The 19,433-nt window shown below is 41.1% G+C and overlaps 1 protein-coding gene across 2 annotated transcripts; it reads left to right on the forward strand.

Annotated features, from left to right (window-relative positions):
• The first annotated feature begins 1,816 nt into the window (after positions 1-1,816).
• PNP (purine nucleoside phosphorylase) lies at positions 1,817-14,300 on the forward strand. 2 transcript variants are annotated; one of them, XM_066277291.1, is made up of 6 exons: positions 1,817-1,946; positions 3,586-3,755; positions 6,814-6,917; positions 7,096-7,271; positions 7,382-7,572; positions 8,143-14,300. In XM_066277291.1, the coding sequence occupies exons 1-6, from the start codon at positions 1,936-1,938 to the stop codon at positions 8,358-8,360; spliced, it is 870 nt and encodes a 289-aa protein (XP_066133388.1). In that variant the 5' UTR covers positions 1,817-1,935; the 3' UTR covers positions 8,361-14,300. The 2 variants fall into 2 exon arrangements, with proteins under 2 accessions (XP_066133388.1, XP_066133387.1); XM_066277290.1 differs by lacking the exon at positions 1,817-1,946 and adding an exon at positions 1,983-2,197.
• Positions 14,301-19,433: the final 5,133 nt, after the last annotated feature.

A 19,433-nucleotide genomic window follows, 5' to 3' on the forward strand; every position in this document is an offset into this window, starting at 1 on the left:
AAGGAAAGCAGTAAGAAATGTAAACAAACCAGGTTAAGGGCAAGAGAGGATCCAATGTAGGGTCTGATGCAACCTAGAGCTTAGATCTTCTTGTTGAATAGACCAAGATAAAGATGTGGTTTGAGGAACCTCATAGGCTGGCCCTCATAGGCTGGGCCATTGATGAATCTCACTCAGATTAAAGAGACTGGGGGTTCAAGTGATCATGCAGAATGTTAGTTGCTGAACTTAAATTTAGAATAAAGTATGTTGTGTAGTTCTGAAGGTTATGCCACCTGGCTAAGGTGGGGTCTGGTAAACTGTCCTTGCCTGTCAAATAACAGTACATTTTTTTGGTGACTAGAATGTTTATATCATATATACTGCAGACTCTTCCCCATATGGTGCTGTTGAAACACTACAGAAAATTGAGACTTGTTCTCAAATTTTCCTTTTATTGATACATTATAGATTATCTCCTTTTGTTTACACACATTAACTTTAGAGAGTCCATTAAAATGAACCGATTAAGTTTGTACTTTCTTAGATATAATTACATTCTAATCTTGTCTGGATTGGATTTGGGGATGGGGTGTTAAAAATATCTTTTCAGTAATAAAATTATATAAATATTTCCTTGGGCTGATTTTTACTTATGACTGATCTTATCCATCATTTAATATCATGTTTTTGATGTTTCAATTGTTCATAGTCTTATTACTAAGATCACTAAGATTTACTTTAGATCAGCCTGTTATCGTTGCTTAAATTACTGAATGAATAAATATAGTAATTATAACAATAAACAAATAATAGCAATAATGATAGAATAAAAGTATTCATTTGGCACTGGGCTCTGTTCTCATATATGATATATTACCTTTTTCTTTATACATATTGTCTTTACACTCATGTCCCTAACACTAGAACAGTTCTGGCACATAGTTGATGCTATTCATATTTCTTACATGAATGAGATAGAAATAGGGTTGGGAAACTGTGGCTTGGGCCATTGTGATGGGTAAAATGGCAAGCAGGAACAATTAGAGTTTAGGTAAGTGGAAGCAGGTGGAAGATTTCAATAGCTAAGCAAGGGCCATTGGTTTGTGATTTTGTGTGAGACTGGTTAAAACTGTAAAAGTGGAGAGAGAAAATAGCTGAATTCTTTCAAAGATGTCATATTGTGTAGTTTTGTTACATGTACATGGGTCGTCCTTCTCTAGGATTGTGTATTGCTGGGATCCAGTATTGTGTAAATCAAGGGATTGCCTGTTTTCCTATCTCATCCTAGCCTTTGTCTGTGTCCACGATCCAGGAATTCTTCCTAGAACTTTTATCTTCTCCCCATCTGGGCCTAGATTTAGACCCCTAATATGTTTTCCCAAATTCTGTAACCTCCAGGTCAGCAATGTTGCTAGGATTGACCCAGCTTTCTTGGTGCAGGAAGCCACTCGGACATAGGCTCACTTAATTTTCTTCTGGGGTTGCACGACCTAAGATTTAAATTTTTCTCTTTTTAAATCTCTCGGTGTGCTGCACACACAATATGGAATGGGATTGCAGATACATGGGCGGGGGTGGGAGAGTGTGGGGCTCCCCCTCCTGGCTTCTAGCCTTCTTCCCGCACAGGTTCCCTTCTTGCAGGAAAGCTAGGCTCTGCGGACAGGAATAAGTGCAGGGATGAAATGTTGGAGGTGGGCGGGGCGCGAGAGAGGGGTCCAGGACTGGGAAGAGGTTTACAGCCCAGCCTTGGGCTATTGAATCAGGGTGTGTAGCCATGGAGATGGGCCGGCCCTCGTGCTTGGCTGCCATTGGCTGGGTCCTCCGGAGCTGGGGATATAAGCCAGCTCCCGGGTTACAGAGCACTAACTGTGTGATTAACCCGCCTACAGCAGTTCGGTCCAGCGGAGCAGAACCCGGCGAAGAATAGACTCTTCGAGAGACTGTCGGCGGAACATGGAGAGCGGGTGAGGCGGGAACCAGGCCGGGTGAACCCCGGAGGCCCCTGGGGAGGGGAAATGGCTGTCACTGAGACCTGGAAACCTGGGACTCTGTGCCCCGAAGTGGCCGGGAGAGGGAGCGACTGCCGCGGAGATGCAGGGGCCTGGCACGAAGCCCGGTGCCAGGAACAAGGCGGCAGCAGCGGGGCAGCCGGCGCCGGCAAGGGCGCACGTGGAAATCGAGGTGTGGTGGCGCCATCGCAGCAGGAAAGGGACGGGTTAGTACAGGGTAGTTTACTAGGAAAGGAAGCCGGTATATGTGTGTGCGTGCGCGCGTGCATGTGGGGTGTAAGTGTAGAGGAAGGCGTGCACTGCCACCCCCCTCTCCGCCGCCACGCATGGGAAAGGTCTTTTTACCTCATGTGCTCTTCACAGATTCCCGTTCTAGGGTCTAGCTAAAGCCCTAAGGTACTTTTTGTGTCCGTACCTGGAGTTCCTCCTTCAGAAGAGCTATTGCTCATATCCCTCGGCAACATATCCATTCCCTCCGAATTGGAAATTCAATTAAGTTGAGAATGGAGTCTCCAAAGAGAGAAGGAAATCCTTTTTTAGTGATCTGAGCAGCAGACACTGCCCGCTGCCTCCACCTAATACCTTTGAAAACCCTTCTCTCTACTTTGGTCATTTCCTTTGTATCTCTTGGGGATGCTATTTGATTAGCTTTTTACCATTTTATTGCTTCTCTTCTCAATCATCCTGTGGTCCCAGCTTTGTTGCCCTCACCCCTGTCTCTTACCCAGCTACTTTCCTGAGGGTAGCCTGTTATATTGTAGTCATCTTGGTTTTTTCAAAGGCTCTGCTTTGGAAGGACAGAATGTTCTCTAGAGGGCTCAGTTAGTTGTGTTCAGCTCTGTTGCACTTCGGTTCGACTTTTTTTTTTTTTCTTTAATCTTTGGTCTTTCCAGATAGGTGTGAGAATTAGACTGGATTTCTGAGAAAATTTCTAGGTTGATTTTTTAATTATTTTTTTATGGTGGTGGGGAATGTACAGGTTCTGGGTAAGTGTGTGTCTTTAGGTCTCTGAATGACAACCTTGGTGAAGAGAAGGGAAGATGGGAGAAGGGAGGGAGGAGAACACAGCAGGGGGGAAAGTGGGAGAATGACAAAGTGTGAAGCTGAATCATGCTTTATGGAGTCATGGGTCTTTGGAGCTTATTAGTAACAAAGTTTTAATTAATTTTCACACTAAACCTATGAGATAGGTGGAGCCCTTTACCCTCCTTGGTTTGATTATTTCAGTTGTACTTCTGTGGACTCTGGTTCCTTCCCCTCTAAATCATTGTCATAGGAGAGATATTAAAACTAACAGAGATAGTAAAACTGGAGTTGTGCTGGTGGTGGAAACATTAACTTTTATTTTTAAACATTAACTTTTGTCAGGCTCCGGATGAATTGAATTTCATATCAGACTTTCAGGGGAGCAGACAGGTGGGTGAGTTAATGTGGCCTTTCATGAAAGGGAGGAGTTGCTGCTCTGGGCAGCTCTGTGGCTGGCTTCTCTGTCCCCTGTCACCTCCACATACCTGCTGGCCTTTCTGCAGTAAAGGTAATCAGCTTATGCCCTCATTATAGGAGCAAAACTCACTTTGATTTTTCTTTTTCCTAGATTTACATATGAAGATTATCGGAACACTGCAGAATGGCTTCTGTCCAAAATTAAGCACCGACCCCAAGTGGCAGTGATCTGTGGTTCTGGCTTAGGAGGTCTGGCTGATAAATTAACTGAGACCCAGATCTTTAACTACAGTGATATACCAAATTTTCCCCAAAGTACAGGTATGGGCAAGGGGGAGAGAGGGATGGGACTGAGGGATACTGATGGGATCTGATGGGAGAGCAATGCTTCCGTGCTCAGACCTGGTTTCCTCTAGCACTGAACTATAAAGACAACTGTTGCAAGAGAGGAAAGTAAACCACCATGAAACAGAATGACTTTAGAAGGAAATTCCCATGTGTGGGTTAGTGGTAATACATAATGACACATTTCTTATCTTTTAATGACTCAGAGTTTCTTAAAGCTCTACAACACCTCTCCCAAATACACCATGGTCACCACATACTCACATGCTTAGCTCATATCTATCACTCTGCAGCTTAAATGGAAAAAACCTGTAATCTCCCATGACAAAGTCAAGCCTCCCCTGTCCTGTGCCCTCCTGCTATTTCTTTTTTTTTCTTTTTCTTTTTTTTTTTTTTTTTTTTTGTATTTTCTGAAGTGAGAAGTGGAGAGGCAGAGAGACAGACTCCCACATGTGCCTGACCGGGATCTACTCGTCAAACCCACAAGGGGACAGTACCCTGCCTGTCTGGGGTGTTGCTCCGTTGCAACCAGAGCCACTCTAGCACCTGAGGCCAAGGCCCCCATCCTCAGCACCTGGGCCAACTTTTGCTCCACTGGAGCCTTGGCTGCAGGAGAGGAAGAGAGAGAAAGAGAGAAAGGAGAAGAGGAAGGTAGAGAAGCAGATGACCGCTTCTCCTGTGTGCCCTGGTCCAGAATCAAACCCGGGACTTCCATATGCCAGGCCAACATTCTACCACTGAGCCAACCAGCCAGGACTGCCCTCCTGCTATTTCTAGTCTCCCCACCTGTAGCTTTAGTTCTAGGATAAGGCACATACTAGTGCACAGCAACAAATGAACACACAGACTACCATACTCTTGCAAACATATTTATAAATAATTCGGAACACACTGACCCTTTGCAAGGGGAAAAGGGAAGATGTCCCCTATGCACAGCAGAGCTGTGAGGGACCTGAGGACAGCATTCTGGTAACTGGAAAGCTACAAGTAAGGCTTAGAAAAGGGTGCGGTGAAATAGGGGCAAGTTTCAAGTAAAGGAAAAAATTAGCTTGTATGGTTTATTTATTTCTCAGATAACTAACTTGGTTAATTTAATACTTCTTCGGATTTCTACTTTCCTTCGTATTTTCCCTGGAGAGTTATGACTTAATAGATGTTTCAGTTATTTCTCAAGCCCTTTAGCAAGAGTGGGAGACCAGAGCAGTGAGGTGGAAATGGAGGTTGGAGAAGGAAATACTGAGAAGAGCAAAATTTGTAAGGGGGATAACAGTGACTGACATTGGCTCCACCTGCCACTCCTACCGCCAATGAGAAGGGCACAACACTAAGTGATAAGTGGGTTAATTTTTTAAAACATTATTTATATTCCACTTGAGTTTTCCTAATTATCACCTCTGTTCTATTCCTGGTGATTAAAAGAAATAGACTTCTCACCCTGGCTGGGTAAGTCAGTTGGTTAGAACATCGTCCTGATGTGACAAGGTTGTGGAGTTCAGTCCCCAGCCAGGGAGCATTCAAGAATCAACTAATAATGCATAAGTGAGTGGAACAACAAATTGATGTTTCTTTCTCTCGCCCTCTCCCTCCCCCCTCTCTTCCTTTCCCTTCCTCTCCCTTCCTCCCTCTAATAACAATAAAAAACAAACAAACAAAAAAAGAAACATGACCAGTGGTGGCTCAGTGAATAGAGTGTTGACCTGGAATGCTGAGGTTCCAGGTTTGAAACCCCAAAGTCGCTGACTTGAGCAAGGGGTCACTGGCTCAGCTGGAGCACATATGAGAAGTAATCAATGAACAACTGAAGTGCCACAACTATGAGTTGATGCTTGTCATCTTTCTCCCTTCCAGTCTCTGTCTATTCTCTCACACTAAAAAATAACAACAAAAAGAACTCAAAAAGAACTTTAAAAAAACCAATAAAAAATAAACTTCTCAGGCCCTGGCCAGTTGGCTCAGTGGATAGAGTGTTGGCTTGTCATATGGACATCCTAGGTTTGATTTCTGTTCAGGGCACACTGGAGAAGTGACCATCTGCTTCTTTCCCTCTCCCTCTCCCTCTTTTCTCCCTCTTTCCCTTCCACAGCCCGTGGCTCAATTGGTTCTAGCATTGTCCTAGGTGCTAAGGATAGCTCCATTGGTCCTAGCATGTTGGCCTCAGGCACTAAAAATAACTCAGTTGATTCGAGCATCAGCCCCAGATAGGGATTGCTAAGTAGATCCTAGTCAGGGTGCATGCGGGAGTCTGTCTCACTATCTCCCCTCCTCTCAAAACAAATAAACACACTTCTGTTTATGAGTATCTCTCAACTCTTCCCCTTGCTTTTGTTTTCTCTCTCAGATCATCCATTCCTTAAAGGAAAAGTTGGCAATGTCCATTAGAAGAGAAATGCTAGATGAAGAAAATAGTAATAATAGTTATGTCTGTGTGAGGTGTTATTTCTCATGCCCCTGTGTGCTCCTGTGATGTATTCTCATAGGACTGTTTTGTGGGTCCTAATTGAGAAGACTTGTATGGGTTCAAACTCAGCCCCTTACTCCTGTTCAGTTTAGGAAGCAGAATATACCATGAACTTCCTTTCAGGGGTGAAAATGCATATAGTTTAGTTAGGGTAATAAATAGGAATACATATTTTGAGAATTTTGGAAATTTTGGAAAAGTAGTCTATAATTACTGCATTCATTATTACCCACTTATTCTTTTTTGTTTTTATCACTTTTATTTTCTGATAGTATGACTTTCTCATTTTTTGAAATTAAAAAAGAAAATTCTTCCTTTGATATATGTTCATATTGAACATACTTACCTTTATAGCTCTAATCTTAGAATGTACTCATGCGTAGTTTTGTAAGTTTATGATTAATCTCTGTCTCTATCAGACCAAAGTTCCTGAAAGTGAAGATAATAACATTTTCTTCTGCTTAATTATATCCTCCCTCACATGTTGACCATAGTGAGTTGACTTATAGCAAGTGACCAGTGGATATATGTTATATGAAAACATCATCCCATTCATTTCCCTTTCTTTATACTCAGTGCCAGGTCATGCTGGTCGACTGTTGTTTGGGAGCCTGAATGGCAGAGCCTGCGTGATGATGCAGGGCAGGTTCCACATGTATGAAGGCTACCCACTCTGGAAGGTAAGTTGGAGGCCTAAGTTTGGTTCAGTCTGGAAGAAGCGGGAGAGCTCTCTGTCCCACTTTATTGCCTAACTACCTGGGCCCGGTGGATTTTTGGTTCCCTCCTTTCATACATGTGTATCTGCATAGTGTATTAGTGAAATTTTAAGTTTCTAATCTTTTCTCTTTTGTTTCTAAGGTAACATTACCAATAAGGGTTTTCCAACTTCTGGGTGTGGACACCCTAGTGGTCACCAATGCAGCCGGAGGGCTTAACCCCAAGTTTGAGGTTGGAGATATCATGCTGATCCGTGATCACATCAACCTACCTGGTCTCTGTGGTCAGAACCCTCTCATCGGGCCCAATGATGAAAGGTACTTATTTTCCTTCTGTTTATGGATGGGAGTTTTTAAGGACTTGTCTAGAAGTGAAGAGAGAGCTCATTATATTCCATTAATCTGAGATAATCCAACCTGTGCCTTAGGTTTGGAGTTCGCTTTCCTGCCATGTCTGATGCCTATGACCGGGAGATGAGGCAGAAAGCTCACAGTACCTGGAAACAGATGGGGGAGAAGAGAGAGCTCCAGGAAGGCACCTACGTCATGGTGTTGGGCCCCAGCTTTGAGACGGTAGCAGAGTGTCGTATGCTGCAGAAGCTGGGTGCTGATGCTGTTGGTGAGAAGGGATACTTGGCTATAGACGTGAAGAGATGGGAAGGAGTAAAAGATTATAGACCTGTGATGGTGGATTGAGAGAAGGTCTGACTTAGGGAAGTTTGAATTTCTAGAAAGTGATTTCTAGAAAGATATTAAGGTGGTGAGGCTTGGTGTGTTGTAGCATCAGACCTCCCCTCTCAGCATCAAGGGCTTTAACAGCTGTAGTGCTAATGACATACCTTGATTTGACAACTGTTTCCGAAGATTAGTCTAACTAATGTGTTAGCCACCCACTGTACCTTTGACTGGACGATGGAGCTGCATCATTAGGACTGACTTCAAAATTACCACAGATAGTTACAGAAATAAAGCTTTGCAGTGGTAATATTTATGAGGAATGTGTGAGGCCATCTGAAGCCCTACTCTTTTAGCCATACAGTATAACCTAAGCTCAACACTAATTTAGCTGCTTCTTTGGTTGTTTTTTGAGATGTTAAATTGTCAATGAGCTAATGAATAGAGATGAGTTAAAGGGTGAGGAAGAGTCACTTGAGGATCCTGACACTTGGTTTTCCTTGCTCTCCATCAGGCATGAGCACAGTACCAGAAGTTATAGTTGCAAGGCACTGTGGACTTCGAGTCTTTGGGTTCTCCCTCATCACTAACAAGGTCATCCTGGATTATGAAAGTCTTGAGAAGGCCAACCACGAGGAAGTAATAAACACCGGGAAACAAGCTGCGCAGAAATTGGAACAGTTTGTCTCCATTCTTATGGCTAGCATTCCACCACCTGACCATGCCAGTTAACCAGCCCTGGAGTGGTCTGTCCTCTCTGTTATGAGACCCTCGTCGCTGCTACCTACTTTAGACCCTTGCTGGGGTGACATGCCTCTGGCCTTAGGCAGTAGCAGAAAAAAGAGGAAGATCCATATCCTTTACTTTCCCTACTTCTCCCACCAGATCCTTCTGGTTCCTAGTCTTCTTTTACTCAACTGTCTTCTCAAAACAGTTTCTATTCCAATTATTTCCCAAGAACTGAAATGAAGCCCAGGTCAAACCCTACTACATATCCATCAATGTTCCCAGGATTTGACTTGGGCCACTGAACTTGATACAGTAATATTTATAGCTGCTGCTAGCTTTTTAAGATGAAGCTCTCACATTCCTGGGGACTCAGTTCTGCCTCCCCAAAGTACTGGAGACCACAGAAGGACCAGCCCAATACTTCTTGGACTTTCATTATTATACTTTGAGAATAAAGGTAAAGATGTGATAATTTATTTTTGTGCAATTTAGGATAAAGCTAGGGCACTGGCCAAGATTGGCATAAAAGGTTGTGAGACCACATCTCTTGTGTGACTATCTGCTTCACAGACAAGTAGCTAAGAACTGAGATGATGTGATATGAAAATTCAGGAAAGGATGAAAAAAGGCAAGATGATGAAAATAGAGTAGATGTTAGAAAATAAGGACTAACTTATGGCAGATATTGGCCACTTCCCTCAGACCAGTTTTGCCTCTTTCCCTTGCCTTTTGATTGTTTTCCTGTCTACACTCAAAAATATCCAAATTAGTTTACTGATTTCTGCTTCTCTAACAGTGTTGCCAGTTCCTTGTTAAACCCTAATCATATTTCCTCTTGATTTCCTGCTCTCCACTGCTGCTCTTTCATAATTAATAGCAACTGTACCCTTTTCTCCATTCTGACAATGCAGTGGCAAATACTCCTTTATCTGCTGCCAGCTACTTCACTGCTGATTAGAGTTCTGTCAACCCCAGGCAACCTGTGAGGTTGCCTCATACGCAGCTTCTTCTCTTTGAATACTTTCTTTCCCCCTATTGCTTCCATTCTGGACTCTAGTCTTTCTCTTGATTTTTGCTTTGTCAGAATCTCCCTGTGATGCAACGTGGAGGCATGGCCCTTTGTTGGCTCACTGCTCTGTTTGTGCTTATCAACTTGCATTCAGCTGGCTGGCATGTTTGAAAACCACACTACCCTCCCAGGCCTATGTGCCTTTTGATAAAAGATAGTGCTGGATGAACCTCTCTGATGGTGACATTTCAATTACTAGTTGTCTAATATGGAAGAAGTATTTTGGATGAAAAGCTTTTGAAAACTTTCAAATAAATTTTTTAGATTTTTTGACCTACTTAGCTGAGTGCAGCACAAATCAAAAGCTTTCTGGTTGACTCAGTGGATAGAGCATCAGCCCAGTGTATAGATGTCCTGGGTTCAATTTTCATTCAGGGTACACAGGAGAAGCGACCATCTGCTTCTCTCTCCCTCCCTTTCCCCTCTCCCTCTTCCCCTCCCACAGCCAGTGGCTTAATTGGTTCCAGCGTGGGCCCCAGGCTCTGAGGATGGCTCGGTTTGTCAAAGCATCAGCCTCAGGTGCTAAAAAGAGCTCCTTTGATTCAGGATTTAGTTAGGGTAGAGCTCGGCTGGGGTGCATGCGGGAGTCTGTCACTACTGCCCCTCCTCTCACTTAAAAAAAGAGGTTTCTGGAGTGGCCCTGTTTCCACTCTTTCTTCAATGGTTCTTGAACTTCCACCCAGCTCTAAAATCCTACCTGAAACTTTAGGCAGTCTGCTAGCATCTGTTATTTGTCTCTGAGAGAGCTGGTGTAGAGGGAAGCATGTAGGACCTTGAGATATACACAACCATAACTTGTTCATCTAATAAGATATATGATATTTATTTTTATAATAATTATTATTATTTTTTACAGAGACAGAGTCAGATAGGGACAGACAGGCAGGAATGAAGAGAGATGAGAAGCATCAATCATCAGTTTTTCAATGCAACACCTTAGTTCATTGATTGCTTTCTCATATGTGCCATGACTGTGGGCCTTCAGCAGACCGAGTAACCCCTTGCCCAAGCCAGCAACCTTGGGTCCAAGCTAGTGAGCTTTGCTCAAACCAGATGAGCCCGCGCTCAAGCTGGTGACCTTGGGGTCTCGAACCTGGGTCCTCCGCATCCCAGGCCTACGCTCTATCCACTGCGCCACCACCTGGTCAGGCATGATATTTATTTTTAATAAGTTATTGAGTATCACCATTTAACCCTCAGATAAGATAATGTTAAATTAATATTAAAATGGCCTTCAAGTGTCTGACAATCTTTTTTTTTTAAAATTTTATTCAAGTGCAGTTGACATCCAACACTATTTTATATTAGTTTCAGGTGTACTGCAGAGTGGCCAGACAACCATGGAGTTGACGAAGTGGTCCCCCCAATAATTCAAGTATCTGTCCGGAACCATACATAGTTATTACAATATTATTGGTTATATTTCCTGTGCTGTACTCTACAGTCTTGTGACTATTTTGTATCTACCAGTTTGTACTTCTTAATTCCATTACTTTTTTTACCCAGTCCCTCAACTCCACCTCTCTGGCACCAGTAGTTCTCTGTATTTATGAGCCTATATCCGTTTTGTTTGTTCTTTTATTTTGTTCTTTAGATTCCACATAAAAGTGAAATCATGGTATTTGTCTTCCTCTGACTTACTTCATTTAACATAGCATCCTCAAGGGTGCCCTACAATCTTAAGAGAGATACATTTGTAAAATCATTAACTGTTAATATAAGATGTATAGAAAAGGTATAAGTCACGTGGTAAGAGCCCAAAGGACAGACAGATTATATGCAGTGGAAAAGTACTAGGCATGTTTGTGGATCATTGTCAAAACAGGTGTGACTAGAACAAAGGACATGAGGGATTCTAGTGAGACGTGGGCAGACAGGTATTTGGAGGTCAGAGAGCTGCATTTGATGCTTGACTTTCTTACTCTTGATCCTCCTCTTGGTGAGATGGATCAGGAACCAGAATGGTGCCACCTGAAAAATATAAGAAATGAGTGGACTACTTAAGGGTGTTTCTAGATTTTTAGGTTTAGTAGAGAGTGTTGTGTTTCATGATAGAATACTAGACTCAAGAAGAAAACTATGCATTTAATGTCCTAATTCAAAAGTCTAGGCCTGACCTGTGGTGGCGCAGTGGATAAAGCATCGACCTGGAAATGCTGAGGTTGCCGGTTCGAAACCCTGGGCTTGCCTGGTCAAGGCACATAAGGGAGTTGGTGCTTCCAGTTCCTCCCTCCTTCTCTCTCTCTGTCTCTCCTCTCTCTCCCTCTCCTCTCTAAAATGAATAAATTAAAAAAAATTTTTTTAAAAAGTCTTAATTTCTTAGTTCTAACAGTACAAAAAGTAGGACTGACTTATGTGTATATACATACATTAAATGTATATACTATATTTAGGTTAGGGCATTAAATATACCCCAAAACAACAGAAACCAAATTATGCATTTTTTGTAATACAAGCTAAGAGGTATGACAAGGAAAGTAGCTGTAGATGATGAGTATTCATTGAACGTTAATTCACTAGAATTTTAGGTTTGAGGGCATATGCATTGGGGAGAAATAACATGAACACAAAGTGTCTTCAATTTCTATTTTAAAACAGCTTTACTGAGAGGATTCGTATATAATAAAATTCACCGTTTTAAAGTATATAGAGCAATGATTTTTAGTATGTTCACAGATAAGTGCGATTACCACCACAGTCAATTTTAAAACTTTTATCACCTCAAAAGGAAATCTTGTACCTTTTAGCTATTATTCCACACCCCCATCTCCCTAGCCCAGTGGTCAGCAAACTCATTAGTCAACAGAGCCAGATATCAACAGTACAACGACTGAAATTTCTTTTGAGAGCCAGATTTTTTCCTTAAACTATAAGGTAGGTACATTTCTTATCGAGGTAGAGGCCACACGTATTTTGTGGAACAGCCACACTCAAGGGGCCAAAGAGCTGCATGTGGCTCGTGAGCCACAGTTTGCCAGCCACTGCAGTAGCCCAAGCAACCACTAATCTACTTTTTGTTTTTATAGATTGAGCTATTTTGAACTTTCATGTGAATGGAATAATATATGGAATCTTATGGACTTTTGTGACTGGCCTCTTTCATTAAGCATAACATTTTCAAAATTCATCCGAAGTGGTAGCATGTATTAATATCAGTACTTCCTTTTTATAACCAAATAATATTCCATTGTATGGCTACACATTTTATTAAATGTCTTCAATTTTGAAGTGCCAAGTAATCCAGCCCAAATTGAGTGTATCAGTTTAGGTGAACAAGAGAATAAAAGCACAAAGTCAAGGGAGGGAGGTCTTGGAGAGTCACTAAAGGATTGTTCTTGGAAAAAACTGGCAATCAGACTATTCTCCAGAGGGCCCTGCAGGATGCCTACAAAATATACTGCTCACAAAAGTTAGGGGATATTTCAAAATGAATATGAAGCTATAAAATATCCCCTAATTTTTGTGAGCAGTATAGATTGTTTTTCCTGAATCTCATGACAGATGTCAAAACAGACACTCTCCATCAAGTTGGGTCATCAAGATGACCTGACCTTATCATGGTCATCTTTATCAACAACAACAATGTTTATTAATCATGTGCTTTGAACAGAACATTGTCCTAAAAACCTATGAATTGGTAATAAGGCAAAGTGCTTGCAATCTAGATAGGAAACAGGATAGATGTGTAAAAAAGGAAAACCAAGCTTGAATTCGTTGTGCCCTCTATGCCTTGTTGTTTTTCATGTTATATTGTCATTGTTTAGAGTTGGCTTCCTCTACTGAACTATGGGTAAGAAGGACTAACTTTTTGAAAAAGAAATGCTAAATAATATGTGAAAAGTAGCACATGTTAAGTGTCAATGATAGCTTGTGCTACAGGAATTCAGAGAGAACCAACAGTGGGGTGAAGGAGTGGGAAAAGATTGGTGAGACTTGAGTTAGGTCTTACAGCAAAGAGAGGTGAAGAGGATCGGCAGAAGGCACTACATGCAGGTGAATTCCGGAATGTTTAATCATTTAACAGATTAAAATGATTAAATTGAAGAACCATTAATGGGAGCAGTGGGAGATAAGGTAGAGAGGGATAACATAGTTTAGGGTTCTGATTCCAGGCTGAGAAGGAAGAACTTACATTTTGAGGCAAGATGGCTAGTCATTGAAATCTTTTAAGCTTAGAACTGACAGATGAAAATCACACTAATATTTTCATGAATTGAAGCTTACCTGGAAGCAGGAAGGCTTATTTTGATGGTAGAATTACTTCCACCCAAAATGGGAGAGAGAGAAAAGAAAGATGAGAAGCATCAACTCTTAGTTGTAGCACTTGAGTTGTTCATTGATTGCTTTCTCATATGTGCCTTGACCACAGGGGAGCTCCAGCCAAGCCAGTGACCCCTTGCTTAAGCCAGTGACCATGTGATCATGTTGATGATCCTGCCCTCAAAGTGGTGAGCCTGTGCTCAAGCTCACAATCTCGGGGTTTGGACCTCAGTGTCCCAGGTTGATGCTCTCTATCCACTGTGTCACCACCAGGCAGGCAAGTAATTAGTTTTTAATCGGGTTGAGGTCTTTTATAGTATTTAAAAGAAGATGCTATTATAAAGTATAAAGGCAAAGTGAGAAATTTAGAAATGAAAATATACATTTAGGCCAAAAGAGTAGCTTTCTATTTTTTAGATTAAAATTTGGAATAGATGATATAGTTACCTAGTTAAAAAAAATTAAGTAATGTTAAAAGTACACAGTGAAAAGGTTTACCTTCATCTTGGCCTCCATCTGCCCTTTCTGCCCTCCTCCACTGGTAACCACTTTTATTAGTTTGTGTGTTATTTCAAGATTTACAAAAATATGAACAAATAAAATACATATTCTTATTTTCTCCTGTTATTATTATACACAGCAGCTAGTATGTTATATGTACTGTTTTGCACTTGCTATTTTATTTTATCAATATATCCTGGAGATCTTTTCACATCGATAAATTAGTGTGACTTTTTGATGAGTTAAGTCATGCTCTCAAGGATACATGTCTGTCATCTCTAATTTTATAGAAGCAAAGGAAGAACATGTTCTTAATTTTTTTTAGCCATTTCCTACTTGGTTTGTTGATTACTCATAGGAATACAGACAAAGATAATGTTACTTGCTGCCCCTTTAAAGCAAGAAGAGTCTGGAACCATCCATTCTGTGCTGAGCCTTCTGCTTAAATTGGCTTAGCTTAGTAAATAGGCCTTTTTCTTTGTAAATAGGCCTCTGCTCTTCATAATTACTTTTTGTTTCTAAGGGACACCCTTTGAACAAACACTGACTATCTGCCTGCTTCTTCTGTCATTGTAAATTTGAATTTTAATAAAAATTAAAAACTTCCAGTCTTTAATCTTTTTGCCAGATTTTAAATTTTGGCCTAAATTAGATTCGATGTTTGGGTTAGTCTGCCGCCTTTGTTCTTTTTGTATTTAGGTCAAAGAACCCTAATTCTTCTATCAGGTTTTCACTTCCATTCTGAGTTTGTCTATTTTAGGAAGTTTATTTTATCTCACTTGTCTTTCTTTTTTCTTGTTCACTTTTTTCCTGTTATTAGTGTTTTCTTATGCCATTTTGCTTGTCAGCTATTTGATTTTAACCTCAGTCTTTCCTTTTCCTATTTTATTTTGAGTTGTTTCTACCTGAGCTGCTATAATTTTATAGTAAAGGATTATTAGGAATATAATACTACTTTATGTGTAGCCTGAGCTGTTCTAGTTTGATGAAATGTTCTTTTTTTTTTTTACCATCAATGGTTGTCTAAGGTTAATTCTAGTTCATTATGTTAATCCCCAGTGCTCTCCTCAAATAATACAATAATATATAGCTACCACCACTGTTAGCATTCCATCAACTCTGTCAAACAAAGTATGAAAATAATTTGTTTCCATTAGGGGATAAAGTTGATATTTGGTACAGTAGTGGTTTTTGATATGCTTGTTTTGGAAGTGGGAAGGTTCTCACTTTGGACATCATAGATAGGACATTAGGAATCTTGTGAAGCCCCTGAAATGCAAAATATGTGTGTGTCTGATTTTGGGGGGGCAGGAGAAAGTTATCAGGTTTCCTTGGATTATTACTCTGCCAACTCTCCCTTCTCCCTCACAAATGAATAGAAACCACTCATTTAAAAAGGAAAAAAAACAAAGTTGGAATTACGGTCAGAGTGATTCTGGATATTTGCTACCAATTTTCCTTTGGTTTTTGTCTTCTTTTATCTAAATTTTCCGTTCTTTATGGCTGCCCACCTTCTAAAATATTTTCTACCTTCTGACTGTTCACTTCAGGATAGCTTTATGGCTGACCTGAGGACCTGTCAGCAGGACTCCCAAGGATCTATGAAACTGGTCTTTGTTTATTTCCACAATACTGGGTTTAGAAATGTTCTCAGACTGGAATATACTAACCTGGAGAGTCTGAAACAGATAGATGACTTAGAAATGTGGCTAACTGTACCCAGTGATAGTGTGCATTGAGTAACCCTTAGACACATGGGGTGCCTCTGTCTGAGGAAGGATTCTGGGCTATGAGTACAACTAGGCTGGACTGAGAGACATTGTTACATTTTCATAATCTAATATGATTCCCATTTATTTAGAGTTTTCAATAACAATGTACACTCTGGTGAAGGTATTGGAGTCAAGATGTTTTGTACTTCTGTCTGAATTGGAAAATTTGTTCATCTCTCTGAGTCAACTGAGTTTATTTTGTGCTTTTTTTTTGATAAGCCTGTTTGATTTATTCAAGTGGTTTCTGTGTCAGATTCTGTCATCAACCTGTATCCAGTATTGACACTTAAAATAGTAAGATAATGATAAATGTTAGGAAAAAATAAAGTAACGGTATGGAAAGTAATAGAGGAAGAAAATTAACTACAATGAGATTCACACTCACTGGGATGTCTATAATAGATAATAGATAAGATTAAAAATGTTGGCAAGGACACAGAGGAGCAAGAACACTCATACATTGCTGGTGGGAATGTAAAATGATGTAGCCACTTTGGAAAACAGTTTAGCACTTTCTCAAAGAGTTAAGCATAAAACTACTACATAACTCAGTTCTATTTCGAGGTAGTTATCTAAGAGAAATAAAAACATATCCACACAAAAACCAACACACAAATCTTCACAGCAATACTTCATAATAGCACAACCCAAAACAAGTAGTGAACAACTAGACAAATGTATATTCATACAGTGGAATACTAGTCAACAGAAAAGGGTAACACTACTGAGATATACTATGTCATGGATGAACCCCCAAAATATGCTAAATAAAATAATAAAAAAACACAAAAGAACATATAGTCTATTTGTACAAAATGTCCAGAAAAGGCAAGCTTACAGAGATAGAAAGCAGAGTAGTTGTTTCCTGGGGCTCAGAGTAGAAATGGAGATTAATGTAAATGGACATTACATTAATTAAAGGGATCTTATTTAGAGGTAAAAATGTTCCCAAATTGATTTATGGTAATGGTGGCAACCATAAGTAGGATTATCTTTTTTATTATTAGCGAGAGAGAGACGGACAGACAAAAAGAAAGGGAGAAAGATGAGAAGCATCAATTCTTTGTTGCAGCGCTTTAGTTGTTCATTGATTACTTTCTCATATGTGCTTTCACCAGTGGGCTCCAGCTGAGCCAGTGACCCCTTGCTCAAGCCAGCAACCTTGGGCTTCAAGTCAATGACCTTTGGGCTCAGACCAGCGAGACAATGAGGTCATGTCTATGATCCCACACTCAAGCTGGCGACCCCACACTCTAGCCAGATGAGCCCATGCTCAAGCCCGCAACCTTGGGGTTTCAAACCTGTGTCCTCAGTATCCCAGGTCAATGCTCTATTCACTGCGCTACCACCTGTTCAGGTCACGAATAGAGTTACTGTATTAAAAAATACTGAACTGAATACTGGAAACAGGTGAATTTTATGATATGTAAAATATATCTCAGTAAGGCTATTAAAAAGAAAGTAATAAAGGAACGAATGATTTCATATAGGGTGGCTCAGGGAAGTCCCTCCTGAGGAGCTGGCATTTGAACAGAGGCCTGAATTAATAAGGAAGTAAGCAATGCAGTGATTAGGGAGGAGTGTTCAAGCAGAAGGTACTGCTGCTAGCATAAAGGTTCAGAAGGAACTTAGCAACTTAGCAAGAACAAGCAGACCGTATTCTCAGAGGAGAGTGAACAGCAGAAATAGTGGTGGGAGATAAGGTTGGAGATGTAGTCAGGTACTGTAGGTCATGGTAAGAAGTTTGGTTTTTATTTGGAGCATGAAAAGAGGCTATTGAAATAATTTTTTTTAACTGATTGACCTTTAAAACAAGCTTCACTGGTGCTTTGTAGAAAATCAACAGTATGAGGCAACAATGGAAGTAGGGAGATAAGAGAGGAGACCACTGAAGACCATGCTGAAGGTTGGTTTTGGCTTGGACCAGAGGTGGCAATGGAGGTAGTATGAAGAGGTCAGATGCTGGAGATTTTTTTTTTTTTGTATTTTTCTGAAGTTGGAAACGGGGAGGCAGTCAGACAGACTCCTGCATGCGCCCAACCGGGATCCACCCAGCATGCCCACCAGGGGGTGATGCTATGCTCATCTGGAGCGTTGCTCTGTTGCAACCAGAGCCATTCTAGCGCCTGAGGCAGAGGCTAAGGAGCCATCCTCAGTGCCCGGGCCAACTTTGCTCCAATGGAGCCTTAGCTGTGGGAGGGGAAGAGAGAGACAGAGAGGAAGGAGAGGGGGAGGGGTGGAGAAGCAGATGGGCACTTCTCCTGTGTGCCCTGGCCGGGAATCGAACCCGGGACTTCTGCACGCCAGGCCGACGTTCTACCACTGAACCAACCGGCCAGGGCCGCTGGAGATATTTTGAAGGTACAGCAGACATGATTTAGAAGTTAGGAATGAGAAAAAGAGATAAATCAAAAATATCTCTTTAAGTGTTTGGGACGATAATCAGGTGAATGGAGTTAGCATTTCCTGAGATGAGACCCTTAAGGGAGAACAAATTTTATTTGTGCAGCTGTTCAGTTTGGAAAGTCTAGACCTTCAGGTGGATGTGTGGAGTATGCAGTTGGAAAATGAGTCTGGAATCAAAAAGAAGAGATATAAGTTAGATATATAAATTTGGAAGTCACTAGTTTATTGATAGCATTAAAGCAACTGATATGGATGATATCATCCAGGGACAGAAATGAAGATGAAGAGAAGCATCCAGCAAAGTGGTTTGAGAATGATCCATTAATGGGTTAAGAGAAAAACCAAGAAGTAGGATATCTTAGAGGGCAAGTGAAAAGAGTGGTCAAGGTCACTGTTGACCTTGACAAGTAGTTTCAGTGGAACAACAGCGATTATACTTTGATTGGAGCGAACACCAGAAAAATGAGAGATAAGGAGATAGAGACAGCATGTATAAACAACCCCTTGAGAAATTTTGCTATTTAAGGTGTGGGCTCAATGGACAGGACTCTTTTTATTTTTATTTATTTTTTTTACAGAGACAGAGAGAGAGAGTCAGAGAGAGGGATAGACAGGGACAGACAGACAGGAACGGAGAGATGAGAAGCATCGATCATTAGTTTTTCGTTGCGCATTGCAACACCTTAGTTGTTCATTGATTGTTTTCTCATATGTGCCTTGACCATGGGGCTACAGCAGACCGAGTAACCCCTTGCTCGAGCCAGCGACCTTGGGCTCAAGCTGGTGAGCTTTTGCTCAAACCAGATAAGCCCTCGCTCAAGCTGGCGACCTCGGGGTCTCGAACCTGGGTCTTGCACATCCCAGTGGTGCTCTATCCACTGCACCACTGCCCGGTCAGGCATCTTTGTATTTTTTTGATGGAAAATATTTTGAAATGGTGAGGAACAAACTAGGATTTGGATATGATATGAGGGAGAAGAGAAGATGGAAGTTAAACGGGACAAATTTAATTGATATTGATAGACTACCGTATGACTTGCTCATAGTACAGTTACAACTGTGCTATGT

Source organism: Saccopteryx bilineata, chromosome 4 (genome assembly GCF_036850765.1).
Source record: "Saccopteryx bilineata isolate mSacBil1 chromosome 4, mSacBil1_pri_phased_curated, whole genome shotgun sequence".
Classification (NCBI taxonomy): domain Eukaryota; kingdom Metazoa; phylum Chordata; class Mammalia; order Chiroptera; family Emballonuridae; genus Saccopteryx; species Saccopteryx bilineata.